Source organism: Pyrgilauda ruficollis, unplaced genomic scaffold (assembly GCF_017590135.1).
Source record: "Pyrgilauda ruficollis isolate IOZ18807 unplaced genomic scaffold, ASM1759013v1 scaffold9, whole genome shotgun sequence".
NCBI classification, from domain to species: Eukaryota; Metazoa; Chordata; class Aves; order Passeriformes; family Passeridae; genus Pyrgilauda; species Pyrgilauda ruficollis.
The window spans coordinates 4,004,082-4,022,514 of record NW_024531043.1 but is presented as its reverse complement, the minus strand read 5'-3'; the positions used below and the strand labels follow the sequence as shown (position 1 = coordinate 4,022,514).

Below are 18,433 nucleotides of genomic sequence, written 5' to 3'. Positions count from 1 at the left end.
GGACCCGCCGCACGCATGGCCGCAGCCCCGGGGCGGGCTCGGGCCGGGCTCGGCCCCTTCCGCCCCCGCCCCGACACGCGGTTCCGCCGCCGGGACCGACATGGCGCCGCGCGGCCGCCGGCAGCCCCGCGGAGCGCCGGTACGGGACGGGGACGGGGACGGGGACGGGGACGGGGACGGGAAGGGAAGGGAAGGGAAGGGAAGGGAAGGGAAGGGAGTTGTACGTGTCCCTGCGCCCCGTGTCCCTGCACCCGGTACTGCGGCCCCGGTCTCCATGTGCCGGTGTCCTTAGTGCCAGTGTCCCCAGTGCCCGTATTCCTGGTACGCGTGTCCTGAGTACCCGTGTCCCGGTACCGGAGTCCCCAGTTCCCACAGTCACCAGCACTGGTGGCCCTGCTGCCATGCCAGCAGTGCAGAGCTGCAGTGACCCTGACCCCTCACCACAGTCACGTCCCCCACTGTCCCCAGGTGCCTGTGACCCCACTGCCTGCCTTCCCTACCACTGCTGAGGAGGACGATGGCGCCGATGCTGAGCTGGACACTCAGGCCATGGTGCGGGCCCAGAACCAGAAGAAGAAGAAATCCGGGGGCTTCCAGTCCATGGGTGCGTGTGAGGCACGGGACAACTGTCCCTGGGACGAGGACTGTCCCCTCCTGCCCATGCCCCCTCACTTGTCCCTGTTCCCCTAGGCCTCAGCTACCCTGTCTTCAAGGGCATCATGAAGAAGGGCTACAAGGTGCCCACGCCCATCCAGAGGAAGGTGAGCCTGGGGAGCAGTGGGTCCCTGTCCCAGGGGGTGGCAGTGGGACAGTGATAGTGACGGTGACGGTGGTGTCCCACAGACCATCCCTGCCATCCTGCGTGGCCGGGATGTGGTGGCGATGGCCCGGACGGGCAGTGGGAAGACGGCCTGTTTCCTCATCCCCATGTTCGAGCGGCTGAAGGCGCCCAGCCAGGCCGGGGCACGCGCCCTCATCCTCTCGCCCACCCGGGAGCTGGCCCTGCAGACACTCAAGTTCACCAAGGAGGTACAGCGGACATGGGGGCGAGTGGGAACAATGGGGGCAATGGGTTTGGTTCTACATCCCACCAATATGTTTATTCCTCACCCTGCAGCTGGGCAAGTTCACTGGCTTGAAGACAGCCCTGATCCTGGGAGGAGACAAGTAAGCTGTCCCCATGTCCCCTCCAATCCCTGCTTCCCTGAGCTTCCCCAAAACCTGGTGAGAAGCTGAGCTGCCCAGTGCCACCCCACCCTCTCCCCTCTCTTACAGGATGGAGGACCAGTTTGCTGCCCTGCATGAGAACCCTGACATGTGAGTGGGGCACAGGGAGGGGACCCAGTGGGGAAATGGCCACCAGCCATCTGGGGACATCACTGGTGTTTAGAGCTGGTGTGCCTGATGGGCATTCCTGGTGTTCCCTTGGAGCAACTTCTTGTGGGACAACAGGGTCTCTGTTGTGTCATCTTTGGGTTGGATTTGGGACCTATTCCCAGGATGGTGTGGGGACACTGTGTCCCCCTTGGCCTGCTCCTGTCACCACCTCTGTCCCCACAGAATCATAGCCACCCCTGGGCGCCTGGTGCATGTGGCAGTGGAGATGAAGCTGAAGCTGCACACCGTGGAGTATGTGGTGTTTGACGAGGCCGACAGGTCAGCAGGGGTGTCCCCAGGGCTGGCAGTGTCCCCACACGGGTGAGAGGCCCGGGGAGTGGCAGGGAGGGACCTGCCATGTCCCATATCCCGTCCCCTGCAGGCTCTTTGAGATGGGCTTTGCTGAGCAGCTCCAGGAGATCATCGCCCGGCTCCCAGACTGCCACCAGACCGTGCTGTTCTCCGCCACGCTGCCCAAGCTGCTCGTCGAGTTTGCCCGGGCTGGTGAGGACCTGGGGCAGGTGGCACTGGGGACAGGGACACGGCACAGCCCCACAGCCAGGCCGAGCCCAGCACTGGGAAAACCAGGCTGGATTAATGCTGGGCTAAGTGGGTGTCCCCAGCAGGACACCCCGTGAGTGACCCATGTCCTGTGTGCCACCACAGGCCTCACTGAGCCAATGCTGATCCGCCTGGATGTGGAGTCCAAGCTGAGTGAGCAGCTCAAGGTGAGATGGGGGAGTTCAAGGTGGGCTTTGTGCCCCCTACCCCCTGCAAGCCACCTGCTGCCGAGGAGGGGACGAGGGTGGCAGTGGTGGCACAGGGCTGAGCGCTGCCCTCATGCTGCAGCTGGTGTTCTTCCACGTGCGCGGGGACGACAAACCGGCCGTGCTGCTCCACCTGCTCCGCAGCGTGGTGAAGCCCCAGGACCAGACAGTCGTCTTCGTGGCCACCAAGCACCACACAGAGTATCTGAGGGAGGTAAGTGGCATTTGGGGGTGCCCATGTGGGGTCTGCAGCTGCGGCAGGTCTCTACTGGAATCTCTCCCTCTGTTTCACTGGGTTGAAGGAGAAATCCCAGAATATGTGATCATGGAGGTGCTGCATCCATTCGCCCCTCAGAGAGAGGAGGGAGCACATCAGTGGGATTTGGAGGTGCAGGTGGCCACTCTGGAGTCTCTGGCCCTGTCTCTCTGCTGAGGGCACATCCATTCAATCTCTCTTTTCCCCCTTCTCAGCTGCTGACGGCGCAGGGCATCCGCTGCACCCACATCTACAGCTCTCTGGACCAGACCGCCCGCAAGATCAACATTGCCAAGTTCTCCCAGGGCAAGTGCCCAGTGCTGCTGGTCACCGACGTGGCCGCCCGGGGGCTGGACATCCCCATGCTGGACAATGTCATCAACTTCAGCTTCCCTGCCAAGGGCAAGCTGTTCCTGCATCGTGTTGGTGGGTGCCAGTGCTCACCTGGGTTGTGGTATTGAGGGACAGACTGGGAACAAAGGAGTTTCAGTGTCCCAGCTGGACTGTGAGGGCTCTTGGGGGCAGGACTGGTACCTTCCCAGTAGAGCTTCCCCTTGCCCCTTCCCCAGCCACCCACAGCCCCTTGCCAGCCATGCCTCCATGGTAAATGTCACATGTGTAGACTGCCAGGGACACCAGGGATCCCTTGCCTGGGTGGGGCCAGGCTGGGCATGATTTCCCATTCTCCTTTTTGCCGTGCCAGGTCGCGTGGCCCGAGCTGGCCGGAGTGGCACTGCCTACTCGCTGGTGGCTCCTGATGAGATGCCCTACGTGTTCGACCTCCACCTCTTCCTGGGGCGCCCGCTCATCCTTGCCGGAGCCCAGGAGATGCCTGCGGGTGAGGCGTGGCCGTGTGGCCACTGGGGTGTTCTCCTTGGCCAGTGCTGGAGTTTGTGGTCTTGTGGTGGGCCCTCACACAGATGGGGAAAATGGGGTGTTGGGGGCTGTGATGCACCCTGTGTGTGTGGGATGCTAATTGTGCAGCTCCCTGAAGCTGTCAGCTCTGCTCTGAGAAATGCAGGGTGGCTGCTGGGGAGGTGACACGGCGTGCCCTGGGCTGCAGATGCTGGCGGGGTCCTGGGCCGTGTTCCCCAGAGCCTGGTGGATGACGAGGAATGCCTGCTGCTGACGGACCACGAGGGCTCTCTGGAGCTGTGCAGCCTCCGCCGTGTCGCCGACAACGCCCACAAGCAGTACCTGCGCTCCCGGCCCGGCCCCTCGCCAGAGTCCATCAAGAGGGCCAAGGACCTGGATGTGTCCCAGCTGGGCATGCACCCCCTCTTCAGTGAGTGCTGAGGGGATGCCGAGGGAGGGGACCCCGCTGCCCTCCCCAGGAAACTGATCTGTGCCCTGTCCCTGCCTGCCTTCCCCAGGAGCTCGCTTCGAAGACACCGAGCTGCAGAGGCTGAAGTTGGTGGATAGCATTAAAACCTACAAGTCCAAGGCGGTGAGTTGAGATAATAGGATGGGGATCTGGATGGGATGGGATGCCCATGTGGCTCACTGGGAATGATGCTCCTGCCCTGCGGACAGACCATCTTTGAGATCAATGCCACATCCCGGACACCGGCCAGCACCGTGATGCGATCGAAGCGGCGCCACGACCGTGCCCTGATCGAGAAGTTCCAGCGTGGGCAGCAGGAGAAGCGGGCAGCAGCACTTAAAGGGCAGGGGAAGTGCCCGGCCCCTCCCGAGCCACAGGAAGGGGAAGGAGAGCAGGAAGATCTCCAGGTAATTGGGTCATGGATGCAGGAACTGCTGCAGAGCTGCCTTGGCCTGGTGCTGGCAGCACCAGGGCGCCCAGAGTGCGCTGGGGTTTGGGGGTTGGTGCAGAGACTTGGGGGGATACTGAGGGGACATGGCTCCTGAACCCCTCCACTGTCCCCATCCAGGATGTGTTCTCCAATGTGGGGGGCCAGAAGCGAAAACGGGGCCGAGGAGGAGAAGATGGTCCCAGGAAAAAGCCGCAGCAGCCGGCACAGCAGGCTGAGGATTTCTACATCCCATACCGGCCGAAGGACTTTGAGAGTGAGCGGGGGTAAGTCTGGGGGGGCTCCTGCTGCTGTCCCCCCCCAGCCTGTGTGGGGGCTGCTCTCATCACCCCCCTTGGCAGGCTGAGTGTGGGCGGCGACGGCAGCGCCTTCGAGCAGCAGGCGGCCGGGGCCGTGCTGGATCTCATGGGCGACGAGAACCACAACCTCAACAAGAACAAGCAGCTCCTCAAGTGGTGAGTGGGCTTTGCCCATGGGCTGGAGGGAGAATCAGGGCTGGGGGTGGCACTGCTCGGTCCCACCACCTTTCTGTCTCTGGCAGGGACCGCAAGAAGAAGCGGTTTGTGGGGCAGACAGGCCAAGAGGACAAGAAGAAGGTGCGGACAGAGAGCGGGCGCTACATCAGCAGCTCCTACAAAAACAACCTGTATCCTGCCATGGGCACTGCTGCCTGCCTGGGCTGGGCGCTGCGGGAGCAGGGCTGGACCTGCGTGTCAGGGCTCCATCCCCTGCCAGGGTAGCAGCCAGGGGAGGGAGCACAGTCTGACAACCACTGCACAGGGTCAAACGAGGAGTCCCAACACGTTCCCTTAACGCACCCGCCCCAGCTATGAGAAATGGAAGCAGAAGTACAAGGTTGACGAGCGGGATGAGGATGAGGAAGGGCCGCGCAGCAGGGAGCAGTTCAGAGGGAAGCACAGGCGTGGGCACGGTGAGTTCCTGAAGGCACAGAGCCCTGCACTGCTCCCCTGAGCCTGGCTCTGAGCACAGCCATGTCCCCTGCAGGCACAGGCCCCGCGCAGCCCCCGGCGCAGGGCAGGGTGCGCTCGGAGCTGAAGAACAAGCAGCAGATCCTGAAGCAGCGCAAGAAGGCGGCCAAGCAGCGCTTCCTGCAGAGCGGGGGCCTGAAGCGCCTCAAGGCGCGCAACCGGCAGCGCGTGCAGGAGCTGCGGCAGATGGCCTTCGGGCGCCGGGCCGGAGCCACCAGGAAGGGCAAGCTCAGGAAGAGGATGTAGGGCACACGTCCCCTCCGCCTGGGCTGGGAGCTGGGGAAGGGGACAGTAAATATTGGTTGGTTTTGCATCCCAGCTTCTCTCTGTCCTTGCTCCAAGCATCGTGCCTGGGGTAATTCTTTCCCTAGAGACGCAAGAAGAAGAAGGTGCTGTGGCTGCACAGCTGGATGTATTTTGATGTGAAACACCGTCAGAGATGCCAACAGCAGCTCCCTCCTCCTCGTCCTCCAGCCTGGGGTGCTCTGTGCAGGAGGGACCCTCAGGAGTGGCCTGGCCCTGCCTGGTTGTGGTGCCTCCCCAGTGTGACTGTGCCACTGCTGTCCATGTTGCCTCTTGACATGGGGTTTCCAGACTTGCAGGGAATTACCTCCATCCACAGGGCTCCTGTGGCTCCATGCTGGCCCTGGCAGTCCCACCCCAGCCCCAGGAGCAGGCAGGTGTCCCCAGGGGTTATTCCTGGCCCCGAAGCAGCCTAGCACTCCTGTGGTGCTGTGGGTGTGTGCCAGTGGCACAGATGTCAGCCAGGGCCTGCATGCAGAGCAGCACCTGTGGAGATGGGAGCCTGATGCCACAGCCATCCAGGGATGTAAGTGCCTCTGTGTGTCCCCAGCCCCACTGTCCCGGGGAGAGGGTTGTGCTGACCATATCCAGCTGGGCCTTTGTGTCCTCCTGGGCTCTGTCCATGGGGATCCTGAGCTGTGCCGTGGTTTGCTGGAAGAGGTTCAGCACAGCCAGCTTGATCTGCCCCAGCAGCAGGGTCTTCTGGATGGCTGTGCTCTGGATGTGGGTCCAGCAGGACTCCTGGGGGACAGAGTGAGCCTCTGGCTGCTGCCCTGTGTCGTGTACCCCCCAGGCCAGGCCTGGGGGACCCAGGAGTCCTGGCTGTGTATCCTCCCCATGCAGAGCTGCTGCTTTTTTGGGCAAGTGGGGACCCTCAGCTCAGCTCTGAAGGGTGCAGCCCACCTTGGCACCACCACCACATTGGGCATCTCCCTTGTGCAGCACACCTGGGGTCTGTACTGCTGCCCCTCTCCCTGGGGCACCCCACATCCCCCTTACCCACTGGAGCACATCTTGGCGGGCAGCCTCCAGGCGTGCATGGAGCCGGGCCAGCTCGTTCCTGGTGCCCAGAAGCTGGGTGCTGGTCTCCTGACGGTACCGCTGGAGCTCTGCCCTGCTCTGGGCCAGCTGCTCCTGCCCGGCTTCTGCCTCCCGTGCCAGGGCTGCCCGCACCCCCGCCAGCACCCCGAAATGCACCAGCGCGGCCGGCACGTCCTGGAACTGGGCGGTGGGAGGCGGCTGAGGCAGCAGGGCCGGAGGGATGACCGCTCCAAGGGGCTTGGGGACACGCAGGGTGGCACGGCAGGAGCTCACCTGCCCCATCCTGGCCAGCGCGTCCCGCAGGTAGTCCCCGAAGGGCCGGAGGCTCCGCAGGCGCCGGGCCAGGCGCTCCCTGTGCCGCAGCAGCCGCTCCAGCTCCCGCCGCAGCCGGGCGGCCTCAGCTCGCTCCGCCGCCGCCCGCGCCCGCTCCCGGCCCCGGCCCCGGGCCCGCACCTGGAGGAAGGAGTCGAATCTGAGTACGGCGTCGCGATGCTGCTCTTGCCTCCGGGCCAGCTGCTGCCGGCGCTGCGCCAGGCGCTGCATCCGCTGCTGGAACTCCTGTGGGATGGAGGGTGCCGAGAGCATCGCCCACGCTTGTGCATAGCCGAGGGTGCCAGCCCGTGGGGAGCTGGGGACACGCCTGCCCCTCGTCCCCGCGGCACAGCTGCACCGCCCGGGGAGGGGACGCTCGGGGGCTGGGTTCGCCCTCACCTGCCGCTGGTCCCGCAGCTGCCGCTCCACCTCCGCCACCTCCCGCCTCTTCAGGAGCACACGGGTGGACAGCGGCAGCGTGGCGGGGCCCCGAGCTGCCGCCGTCCTGCCACGGGCTGCGTGCAGCTCGGCCGGGCTGCGGAGGGAAAGCCTGGGCAGGGCATCTGCCACGGTGCCACGGGCAGGGCTGCCACGGGCAGGGCTGCCACGGGCCACCGCTGTCCGCGGGCTCAGCGCGGGGAGCCTGGCCCGCTCCCCCGTGGGTGCAGGGGCTGTCAGGGGCCACACAGGCTTAGCCCTGCCTGCATTCATGTTCTTGCACACCCTCGTTCCTGCCCACCCCTCCCACTTCAGCCTCCCCTACTTGGAGCCCCCCAGTACCAGCGCAGTTCCCCAGGGAAGGACAAGTCACACCACAATCTTAGCTTTCTTCTTAGAACCCGGGGAATGCCCCTGCCTGCCCCCAGCCCATGGCTGCAGTGTCCTCTCACCCCGGGGAGCCTCAGCTGGGGACGCTGCCCCCACCCAGTGGCACCCACCCTGGAAGTGGCACCTGGAGATGGGAGCACAACCCGAGATCACGGGGCACGCAGGACATGCTGGCCTGGTTGCCAGCTCTTTGGTCACCTGCCACCAAAGGGAGGGCAGAGGGGTCTCACTCACAGCAGCCGCAGCTTGTCCCGGAAAGCCTCTCGCAACCGCTCCTCCAGCTCCGCGTCCATCTCGGCGGTGCCTCCTCCTCGCCCAGGGGCCTGCGGAGGAGCTGGGACCGGGACAGCCGAGGTGGTGGCAGCACAACAGAGTTGCCGGGGCAGCCAGAGGCTCCCGCAGCTCCCTGGGATTTTCCTGGCTTGGCTCCAAGCGCGGCTGTGAGGGCGCGGTGCGGGGCACAGGGAATGAATGCACCAGGCTGCAGGGAGGCTCCCACTCTTGGCCCCCAAACCGTCTCATCCTTCCACCCACACTCCATTCCCTCCAGCCCTCGGACCCTGCTCCAGCCCCTCAGAACCCTCTGTTCAGGCTCCATGGCCCTTCAGAGACCACCGTGCCCAGCCAGACCCAAAGCACCATCCCCACCCCTCCCTGTCCCCTCAGCCTGCTCCAGCTCCCACTGTTCTGACACCCCAGGCATGGCTCAGACCCCCTGACTTCACCCACAGCACAGACTCTGCCTCTCTCTGCATGTCCCAGGAGTGCTTCCCTTCTGCACGGGCCATCAGATCCCCTGTGAGCTGTCAGGTCCCCTTTGTCCCCACGTATGTATGGCATATCCCCATTACCCTACACCCACACTTGACAAGGAATAGATTAACTCCTGACTTGGACACAGAGCAACACTGCAGAAGGAAGAGAGGAAAAATATTTATAACACAAACATTTCAGCCTTCCCAGAGTCAGTGTCAGCCATGTCCTGCCCACACAGCCCTTGTTTCTTCCCTCGCCCCAGGACCACTGGGGCCCTGTGGTGACTTTGTCCATCCCAGAACTGCTCATGGGGACTGAGCCAGAATCCCACACATGAATTCAAGTCCGTCACAGGCATCAAAGTGAGGAGGTGGTCCCATGCTCTGCCTGTGCTGGGTGCCACCTTGTTTTAGGGACACCCAAGACAAGGAGGAAAATGGAAGAGAGAAGAAATGGAGAAACATGGCTGGAGAAGGACGGAATGAAACTGTGGAAGGGGCAGGTGGAGAGAGAGGTGCCTGAAGTGTCCTGGGACTGACAGCCTGTGCTCAGCCACACACAATGAGGGCCTGCTTGATGCTGGATTCCAGCTGGAGCTCCGTGTGCTTCCTCAAGGAGGGACAGAAGCTATGAGCCTCGTGTCTCTTCTCTCACGTCCTGTGCAGAGACCCCACTATGGAGCTCATCATCGTCACCTACACAGGGCACAGAGCAGCACCTCAGCTACAACAGCCATCAAGAACTCCTCCCTCCATGGCAGCTGCTCTGGGAAGACCCAGAGCTCAGCAGGGAGCAGGTGGCTCCTCACCTTCTGTGAGGTGGTTCAGGTGAGCAGCCTGGGCCCTGCTCCCACCGACCAGCGCCATGGTCTCGTGCTCAGTGCAGCTGTTCAGGGCTTCCTCAGACCCCTTCCCCTCCTCGTCATCTTCGGAGTCCACCAGCACTAGGACATCCCCGGAGTCTGCATTCCTGGGAACAGCAGAGCAAGCTGGATGAAAGGCTGAGGAGAGCCTGTGCCCTGCCCTACAGGAAGGCTGCGTAGTGATGCCATGAGGGACTGGGCTGAGCAATGTCAACTCACCTGAATGCAGCACCTGAACGGGAGAGAAAAGAGACAGCATTAGAAACTGCCCCTCTGGGAGCGCCACTGGTTTTACTGGACTGGACAACCCCTGCCAATCCTGCCTCTACATCTGTGCCTCCCCCAGACGGTCACTGGCAGCTCCAAGGAGAGGCACAGATGTGGAAGTGACCTGCCCAGACATGGCACAGTCCAGCACACGGGGAGGGACACGCAGGTCAGGGATAAAGCCCCAGGAAGGAGGAACCAACGCCCACCTCTGAGGCACAGGAGGGGATTGTAGTACAACAGAACCCCGGTGACGGTGAGAACAGTCAGGAGGGACAGCACCACCACAGCACCCACGACCCCAACGATGTTCACCGGCTCTGTGGAGTGGGGACACAGAAGGATGAGCAATTCTCAGGTGTGCAGTGTCCCCAGGCCCTCCTGCCACAGCCCCACTCACGCTTCACCGTGAGGCAGACGAAGAGCTCCCTGAGCCCCACGGGGTTCTGGGCCTTGCAGACGTAGCAGCCGCCGTCAGTGCCCTGCGAGCAGTTCTGGATGGTGAGCCGGGACACGTTGCCCTCCTGGGCGATGAGGAACCTCCCCCCAGGCTGGATCTCCTCCTCGGGCTGGGAGATGTCCCGGAGCCAGCTGAGCCGAGCTGCCGGGGTGCTCTCGGTCACCCGGCAGGTCAGGGTCACATTGTCACCCACAAAGCAGGTCTGCGGGGGCTCAGATTCCAGGGAAGGGAGTTCTGAACAGCCCCAGGGAAAAAGGAAACAAAAACAGGAGTCAAGGAGGGAATGGAGGCAATTAACATAACGAGCAATCAGGCTTCTGACTGATTAATAATCATTAACAGAAGGGAAGCAGGCAGGAGTCTGGGAGTCGAGCGCTATGGGTTTGGCATTTGGCTCACTCAGGAGCCTCCCAAGGAGTGACCTGAGCAGCTTTCGTGGTGCTCAGTCCCTTCTGACACCTGTCTTCACATCCCCAGGGAAAAATGGTCTGAGGGCAGCCAGCAGGTAGATGGCAGAGAGGAGAAGAGCAGCCCAGGCATTATTTTCCTTGTGATCAGCAGAGCTCTTGGGAAGCCTTGACAACCCTTGGAGGATAATCACAGCCCAGATTTTCATCAGCCACTCAGATCCCTGAGATGCCTGAAGGGCACACACAACCCTTAAACCCACCCTTACCAAACCTCATCTCAAGCTGCCCACAGCCCCCAAACTGCCTCTCACTTTCACACAGGTATGTGGGAGCTTTCCACGTGTGAAAACACTGCTGGGGTGAAATTTGTTGGCCCCTGAAGATGGGCCCAAAATACAGCTCACCTACAACTGTGCCACGATGGAGCTCAGCTGCAGGACACCTGTGCCTCGTGCTGCACGTGTGCCCTGCCCTGTCACCTCCTGCCTTCCCTGACCTCCTCAGTGCTCTGGAGTGCAGGGAATGACCTGCCCCCAGTTCATCAGCTTCATTAGCAGTTAATGAGGCAGCAAATCCACTCACTTATCTCCACAGTGCAGGCAGGCTGCTCCTGCTTCACCACGTGGCTGCCCACACACTTGAAGACTTTTCGGTGGGCGAGGTGGGAGCTGTTCAGCGTCTCCACGTGGGTGTCTGAGGAGCTGGTGGAGCTGATGACCCAGCTGGAGTTCTCCAAATCCTGCCCCTCTTCTCTCCAGTGCAGGGTGGGGTGGGGGTACCCTCCAGGCCAGCTGCAGAACAGCTGCAGCATCAGCCCTGACGAGGAGCTCTCAGCCCAGCACTTTGGGGTTGCCTGTGGTGGATCTATCAGCAAGGACAGCATGTGGTCAGAAACATTTGCAGGGCTGGAATTCATTTGTCATCATCCCCCTTGAAAAAATCTTTCCTGTTTCCCTGCAAGTCTTGCTCCCTGACCTGCATCCCACAGCCCCAGGTGTGCACAGCTGTGACAGCCAGCAGGGACCAAGAGGGGCTGTGACAGTCCCCACAGCCAAGCCTTGAGGGACAGAATAAATTATTGCCACAGCTTTATCCAATGGAAATGAGATAAACACAGCAGGAGAAGGAAATCCCACTGCCCTGGTCCTCATGGTACAGCTACCACTGAGTCATCACTTGAGAGCAAGGCACAGTCCTGGCTCTCTCCCAGCTGCTCCTTCCACACACAGATCCACACACGTGCTGGGTTAACAGCCAGAGGGATTCTGGACTCTGATCCAGGCAGAATTAACACACTGTGCCCAATGCAATGCTGAACAAGATCCCACCAAGAGATCAAACCAAAACAAGCCCACACCAGAGGTGTCAGAGGGATGTCTGAGGCTTATTTTGGGGAGCATTTATTCAGAGGACCTTGAAATGACTTGAATTAATAAAAAAACATCATGGCAAACCCTCATGTGAGCTGCAAGAACACACCTTCCTGGGGCTTGTTCTCTGCAGGAACTGTACACACACCTCAGTGATCTTTGAAACCACCCAGCTCTGGCAAGAAAGTTCTCTGCAACACTCCCTATGTCCCACCTCTGGGGAGGATCAAACCCTGATCCCAAACCCTGGCTGTGGTTAATAGGGCATCCTGTCAGCCTGAACCTGCAGAAACTGCCCCACAGCCCCTCCAGGATGTCCAGGTGGACACAGCCCCTCCAGGATGTTCAGCCAGAGCTGCACTTTCTGTGCTGACCTCAGGAACTGTCTCCTGAAGCCATCAGCTTTACATCCTGAACTCCCAGGCTCTCCCAGCACAACTGTTTAAAGAAATTTGCTCACACAAAGGTAACAAACCAAAAGCCTAAAAATCTCCACCCTCCCAACCTCACACAACACCAGTAAAAAGGACCTGTTGTGGTTTGACCCACAGAAGAGCCAACAGTTCTTGCATCAACCCACACACAGATGTGCCAAGGAATCCCTGGAGGTGTGGAACTGCACGTCTCCTTCACAGGTGCTTCCCATCCAAAACAAACACAGAACCACAGCCCAAGGCAGGGCTGCACCTTTGTCCTGTCACTAGAATGTTTACTGCTCGTGGGGTTTTCAAAGTGCACTTTTAAACAAAAAGAGAACTTTTTGGTACCACCCGTGGGATGGGCTGAAGACTGTCAGCTGGTTATTCCCACACAAAACCTCTACATATCCTGGGAGGCTCTTCCACAGCAGTGCCAAGTCTGTGTCCAAAGTTTGCTCCAGGCCAGGATAAGATGTTCTACCAACAGGGATTGTGAAAAAATGGGGCCCTTCAACAGGCCAGAGGTTAAACTTCTAACTTAAACTTCTAACTTTTGCTAATGCTCCTCCTGCTGAGCTAAAGCATCTCCAGAAATCTCCTTCTCACCTATCAAAGACTATGCCCACATCACCTTTGTTGTACTTGGAAATTAGCTGACACAATTAACTCCAGACTAATAAATGAAGTCCAGAGTGCACCATCACTTGGCACCCCATAAATATGTTTTGTCCTGAGTGTTCTGCCCCAGTGCTCCAGATCTGGGGCTCCCCACTCCTCAACCCAGTGCCTACACATCTATTCCCTGAAGCAATCTGGGGTTCAATTCCACAAGACAACCCAGTGCCTACACATCTATTCCCTGAAGCAATCTGGGGTTCAATTCCACACCCCCAGCTTCATGTTCCTTGCTGCAGGAAGAGAATTTTTATTCCTGTGAACTTTCAAGAGGTTAATCTGTACAGAACAGGTGCAATGTTTACACACAGGTAGAAGGAAGGAACACCCTGAAGGCAAACAGGTCTCACACATGGAAAGAGCAGCAAGAAAGGAAAGGGCCAAGGGAGTACAGAGGGCCAAAATGCAGCCCATTTTCCCTCTTCTCAATCCTGAAGGGACTAAGAGTGGCACCAGATCTGGAGGGGGCTGTTCCCACGGAAAACATGAGGCATCAGGCAAAATAATGGCTCCCTGGCAGGAGCAGGAAGGATTAATTGGCTTGAGCGCTTTCCAGCCCGAACTTCCACCTGAACATTTCTAAGGGAATAAATGGATGAAATAGAAAGGGAGAGAGCACCAGAAGACACAGAGGGGCTGAAAGAACTGGTCTGTGCTGATAACAGGTATGCTCTCAGGACACTGCTCCCACAAAAACCTGAGGAATTTCGTGCTTCCATCAATGTAAGACTCCTCAGCTGGGAAGAGTTCTCCCACTAAAAGGATGGCACAGAACATCTATCCCAAACAAGGGAAAGCAGACAGTGAGCAGCAGCCCCTACCCCAAGGTTTATGGAGACTCAAGTCAGCCAGATTCGGAAGCAAAGGATCCCCCTGGAATAGCTACAGAGAATGGAAGATGTGCCCAAAATCTCGTTTATCACCAGCAATGAAGAAGAGACAGAGCGAAGACTTGAGAGCAGCCATTTCCCCTGCATATACCAGACCTGTGACAGACCACTTGGACACGCGTTTTGGTGCTTGTGAGCGGATGTGAGAGAGATTCTGCACCATAAAGCCGTTTGCACTTTCTAAATATTATTTTTCCACCAGTGCCAGATGAATTTGGGGATGTGGAAGGCGGAGGGGAGGAAGCCCAGCGGTGGGGATGACTTACTGGCCACCAGGAGCTGCACCCTGTGCTCATGGTCCGTCCTGTTCAGCACTTCCCTGCAGGTGTAGTTGCCCTCGTCCTGCACGCGCAGCCCCGTGATGCTCAGGGAGCTGTTGTCCACCAGGGAAAAGCGGACGTCCGGGGGGAAGGAGACCCTCGAGGAGAAGAGAGGTGGGAAGGAGTGCGGATCCCCTTGGAACCAGACCACCTCGGTGGCTTCCTTGGACACGTTGCGGCATAGGAGGAGGATGCTTCCTCCCACCTGCCCAAAGACCACTTCATCTGTTCCTGCAAGAGAGAAGGGACGGCGTTAGGGATGGAGGGAATGGGCAAAGCCGCCTTCTGCCAGCAAAGACCTGGATATCTGATCTGTGTCAACCCTCTGAGGTGCTTGTCAGGGGACTGCCGAGGTGACTAAAAGCATCCAGCGCACACCAGCATCAGGAAAAGGGACACAGCTCCCTGCTGCCCTCCCCTCAGCCCGCGCTACCTGCGGCCTCCCGGCGCGGCACCAGCCTCCAGAAGCAAAGGGCGAGGACGAGCCGCGCCGGCGGCATCCCGCCGAGGAGCTGCATGGCTGCGCGCCGCTGCCGGAGCCCCGCGGAGGCGGTGCTGCCCGGCCGCCGCCCCGGCGAGAGGCCTGGGGAGGGAGGCAGGGCGGGCAGGACCCGCCCGCCAGGGCCCGTGAGGGGCCCGTGATGGGGTTTGTCCATCCATCGGGTGCCGCCGCCTCAGAGCCGCTGCTTCGGGCGATCGCCATCTTGAGACCCCCCGACTTGGGGCCGGCCGCCATCTTGGGGTCACCTCACTGCCCCTCGCGCACGCGGGGCGGCCCCGGCAGAGCGGGGCCGGCGCTGCCGCCCGGTGCCGCCCACGGCCGGGAGCGCTTGAACGGGGGAGAGCGCTGTGTGCGGAGCGCTGTGTGCGGAGCGGTGCTCCCTGAGTGGTAAGCGACCCTCGCATCCAGAGAGCTGCCCTAATCCACCCACTCAGAGACACCGCACAAGCCGCGGAGCGGGAGGAGCAGCGATAAACGGTTGTTCCTCTCTGTAACCTCGCAGCGAGGACGGTAACCACGCAACTATCCTCGGGTTTCTCCAGGACACCTTACACATGGCAGCTTGGAAGCACCAAGGCATGCGTGAAGTAGAGCGCTGAGACCCACAGGGTTGCCCCACTGGGCCCTGGTACATTAATTATTAATTAACCTAATTAGCGGTAGGGGCGACAGCGCTGGCCCAGGTAAGCAGAGCTCGGCCGGCCCCCCTCGGCTCCGCCTGGGGGCGCCATAGAGCTGGCTCGGGGGAGGCCGGCGGTGCGTCTCCACCAATGGGAGGCGAGCATAGCGGCGTCTCCACCAATGGGAGCGGAGCGGGGCGGTGCCTCCGCGTAGGTGCACGGGCCGCTCGGAGCCGCCGCAGCCACAAACGTCGCCATGCCTGTGGACCTGGCCAAGTGGGACGGGCCGCTGAGCCTCTCCGAGGTGGAGCAGAAGCCGGCGCACCCGCTGAGGGTCAAGTATGGCTCCTTGGAGATCGACGAGCTGGGCAAGGTGCTCACGCCCACTCAGGTGAGCGGATCCGGCCCTGCGCGCGGGGGTTGGCGCGGCAAAATGGCGGGATGCGGCCGGGCCTGTTGCGCTGTCGCTGCGGCAGCAGCCGCCGGAGCTTCCCCGCAGAGAGAGGGCTGAGCTGTGGGGGCGGCCGTGCCGCAGGAAAGAAGGCCCGTGGCTCTCACAGCCAGGGCGGGCTGGCACGAATGGCCTTGAAGCCCTCGGGTGTCGCTGGCAGCGCAGGCCGCGCTGGCCCTGTGTGCAGGGCAGGTGGCTGGCGCTGGCAGCGCGGCCGTGCTAACGCGGTCATCCCTGCAGGTCCAGCATCGCCCCACCAGCATCGAGTGGGACGGCTGCGATCCCCAGAAGCTTTACACCCTGGTTCTCACAGACCCTGATGCGCCCAGTCGGAAGGACCCAAAGTTCAGGTAGTGGGGATGGACAGCTCCGTGTCTTGCGTGGGGGAAAAGGAGCATCTCTTTTGGGCTGGGCAGAGGCTTAAGGAGGAGGTGGGACTTCGCTCTGCCTAAGGTGCAGCTGTGGGGCTGTGGCTTGCCATAGAAATCGTGTCCTTGCATCTCTCCTTGAGCCAGGGATAGCATGGGGAGGAGCAGCTGCTCGTATCGGGGATGCTCAAAGGTCTGTTGTACTTGGAGCAGCACAGCATTTACTGCTTGCTCTAATTTAGCACGTATGTGAGTTGGAATTAGGTCTTTGCTGGCAGCTGAATTTTAAATCTGGGACCAGCTCACCTTCTTCAAGTCAGCCTCAGCAGCGTGTGGAATCCCCACTCTCAGAGGTCAGGCTATGGGTTTCCTGCAGCCATGTGGAGCTTGTTTTGGCAGGCTGTGCATCCCAGCGAAGCAGTGCCTGCTCTGGGACTGGTGCTCTTCGGGTTTGGCAAACAAGGAGTGGCAGCTCTTTGTTTACCCCATGCCGACAGCCTCACAGAAAAGTAGCAGCTTGGAGTGAGAAAGGTTCTTCTTACCTGTGGCTCTGCCAGATTGTTCTGTGCCTTCTCTCAGGGAGTGGCATCACTTCCTGGTGACCAACATGAAAGGCAACAATGTGGGCAGCGGGACCGTGATGTCGGATTACGTTGGCTCCGGGCCTCCCAAGGGAACAGGTCGGTACCTGCAGCAGTTCCCAGGTGCTGCAGCGTGGATCACACCCGGCGCAGGAGGGCGGGGGGACCCGCGGGCACGATCCGAGCGGGGTCGCTGGGGGCTGCACGCAGCAGGGATCCAGCCTGCCTAGCGCATCTGCCCTAAGCGGCCGCGGGGCCGCCTGGGCGCGGGCGGTGACGCTGTCCCTCCGGCAGGGCTGCACCGCTACGTGTGGCTGGTGTACGAGCAGCCCCAGCAGCTGGCCTGCAGCGAGCCCGTGCTGTCCAACCGCTCCGGGGACAAGCGCGGCAAGTTCAAGGTGGCCGCCTTCCGCAGCAAGTACGGGCTGGGCGCGCCCGTGGCGGGCACCTGCTACCAGGCCGAGTGGGATGACTACGTGCCCAAGCTCTACGAGCAGCTCTCGGGGAAGTAGGGCCAGGGCCCGTGGGGCACTGCAGCACCCGTGGGTGGGGCCGGGCACAGCGCTGTAGTTCTGTTCTGTTAATGAGTTGAACCCAAGTGTCCCGCGCTGACCGCCTGCAATGTCACTGTCACTGTCCCTGCTCTGTCCCCGTGTTCAGGCCTGTGCTGATGCTCATGGTATCCTAGCTAGAGAGCTGCTGATGGGTGTCCTGGCTCCAAACTGACCTGCTTAAGGGAATTAAAAGCCTTTGTGAATTAGCGTCAATTCAGGGGGTCTCTGCTGTCTTGGGATGGCTTGAGGTGGCAGAGGTGTGGGTACACAACCACTTTGGGGCAGGTTCTGGCTGTGGAGACTCCCTTTTCCAGGAGAGGAGAGGGCAGTCAAAGGGAAACTTCTCCCGTTTTTTTTTCTTTCCCCCCTCCTACATGTGGCCAGTGCCTCCACATCACCACTACAGTAGTGAAGGTGCAGCTCGAGGGGGAGGCAGGAGCTGGCCTAGAGCACTTCCTTCTGTTCTCTGCTGCCACTCAAAGCTGAGACCACTTTGTTCTGTTCAGTGCTGTGGTGACCTGCCCTGTGCTCACAGTGCAATTAAAAACTTCCCAAGGTACTTGGTGTGCTTGGTTGTCTTCTTGGGGGGATGAGGGCAGTGCTCAGGGAGCAGTGGGTGGTGGTGTGTTCCTGGGATGAGGCTGTGCCAGGGCTCCCCATTCCTGGGACTCACTGATGCTGGAGGGACACAGCTCAAAGCCATCGTGTCTTTCTATCTCAAAAACATTCCCAGCCTTCAGTTCCTTCCCAGGGAATCTCACTTCCAGACCCGCGGGGGCTCCTTCCCTCCACAGGAGCCCCCACATCACCACAGCAGATGTGACACCCCAACAGTCAGTCTGGGCACCACCAGCTTCCCAGCCCAGCTGCAGTTCCCAGGTGCTTCCTGCTGCTCCAGCAGCTTTGCAGAGAGGCCTGGGGGTGTCTCTGAAGTGCCTAGAGCAGAAATGAGCCTTTGACAGAGCCTGGTGGCTATAAAAAGGTAAAAAAGGTGAAGCCAGTGCAATTCAGCTTCATGAAATCAGGAGCCTTCCCCCTTTTTTTCAAGCTGCTGTATCAAAGCTCTGCAGTGACGTGGTGTGACAAACAGGAATCTGCAGCACCCCTGAGAAAATGGGGGATTCCAGAACTCAGGTGGATGGTGCTGCCCCAGGGCAGTTTTATCAGCCCAGCAATTCAGACATTTCAAGAGGATCAGCGGTTTTCCAGGAAAACAGCCCCAGCTACTCCAGCCCAAGGCCCACCAGAGTTGGGCTGGAGCAGGGCTCACAAGGCTCATCCAT

At 60.6% G+C, this 18,433-nt stretch overlaps 4 protein-coding genes across 4 annotated transcripts; 2 read left to right on the top strand and 2 right to left on the bottom strand.

Moving 5' to 3' along the window:
• The first annotated feature begins 84 nt into the window (after positions 1-84).
• On the top strand, positions 85-5,493 carry DDX54 (DEAD-box helicase 54). The gene is made up of 20 exons (XM_041489032.1): positions 85-139; positions 469-604; positions 691-761; positions 844-1,029; positions 1,118-1,167; positions 1,276-1,317; positions 1,561-1,656; positions 1,760-1,881; positions 2,044-2,105; positions 2,227-2,358; positions 2,616-2,826; positions 3,104-3,238; positions 3,464-3,685; positions 3,774-3,847; positions 3,934-4,131; positions 4,293-4,438; positions 4,514-4,627; positions 4,714-4,818; positions 5,000-5,103; positions 5,178-5,493. Exons 1-20 carry the CDS (start codon positions 101-103, stop codon positions 5,405-5,407), a joined length of 2,475 nt encoding a protein of 824 aa, XP_041344966.1. The 5' UTR covers positions 85-100; the 3' UTR covers positions 5,408-5,493.
• A 361-nt stretch (positions 5,494-5,854) lies between these two features.
• Positions 5,855-7,938, bottom strand: CFAP73 (cilia and flagella associated protein 73). Its single transcript, XM_041489121.1, has 7 exons — positions 7,880-7,938; positions 7,756-7,769; positions 7,217-7,488; positions 6,779-7,063; positions 6,464-6,685; positions 6,047-6,205; positions 5,855-5,950 (listed from the first exon to the last, which is right to left on the bottom strand). The coding sequence occupies exons 1-7, from the start codon at positions 7,936-7,938 to the stop codon at positions 5,855-5,857; spliced, it is 1,107 nt and encodes a 368-aa protein (XP_041345055.1).
• A 655-nt stretch (positions 7,939-8,593) lies between these two features.
• Positions 8,594-15,247, bottom strand: VSIG10 (V-set and immunoglobulin domain containing 10). Its single transcript, XM_041488822.1, has 8 exons — positions 14,508-15,247; positions 14,021-14,305; positions 10,983-11,264; positions 9,931-10,224; positions 9,740-9,850; positions 9,483-9,495; positions 9,210-9,370; positions 8,594-9,096 (listed from the first exon to the last, which is right to left on the bottom strand). Exons 1-8 carry the CDS (start codon positions 14,728-14,730, stop codon positions 9,029-9,031), a joined length of 1,437 nt encoding a protein of 478 aa, XP_041344756.1. The 5' UTR covers positions 14,731-15,247; the 3' UTR covers positions 8,594-9,028.
• A 146-nt stretch (positions 15,248-15,393) lies between these two features.
• PEBP1 (phosphatidylethanolamine binding protein 1) lies at positions 15,394-17,709 on the top strand. The gene is made up of 4 exons (XM_041488823.1): positions 15,394-15,587; positions 15,888-15,997; positions 16,595-16,695; positions 16,891-17,709. Exons 1-4 carry the CDS (start codon positions 15,453-15,455, stop codon positions 17,106-17,108), a joined length of 564 nt encoding a protein of 187 aa, XP_041344757.1. The 5' UTR covers positions 15,394-15,452; the 3' UTR covers positions 17,109-17,709.
• The last annotated feature ends 724 nt before the right edge of the window (positions 17,710-18,433 follow it).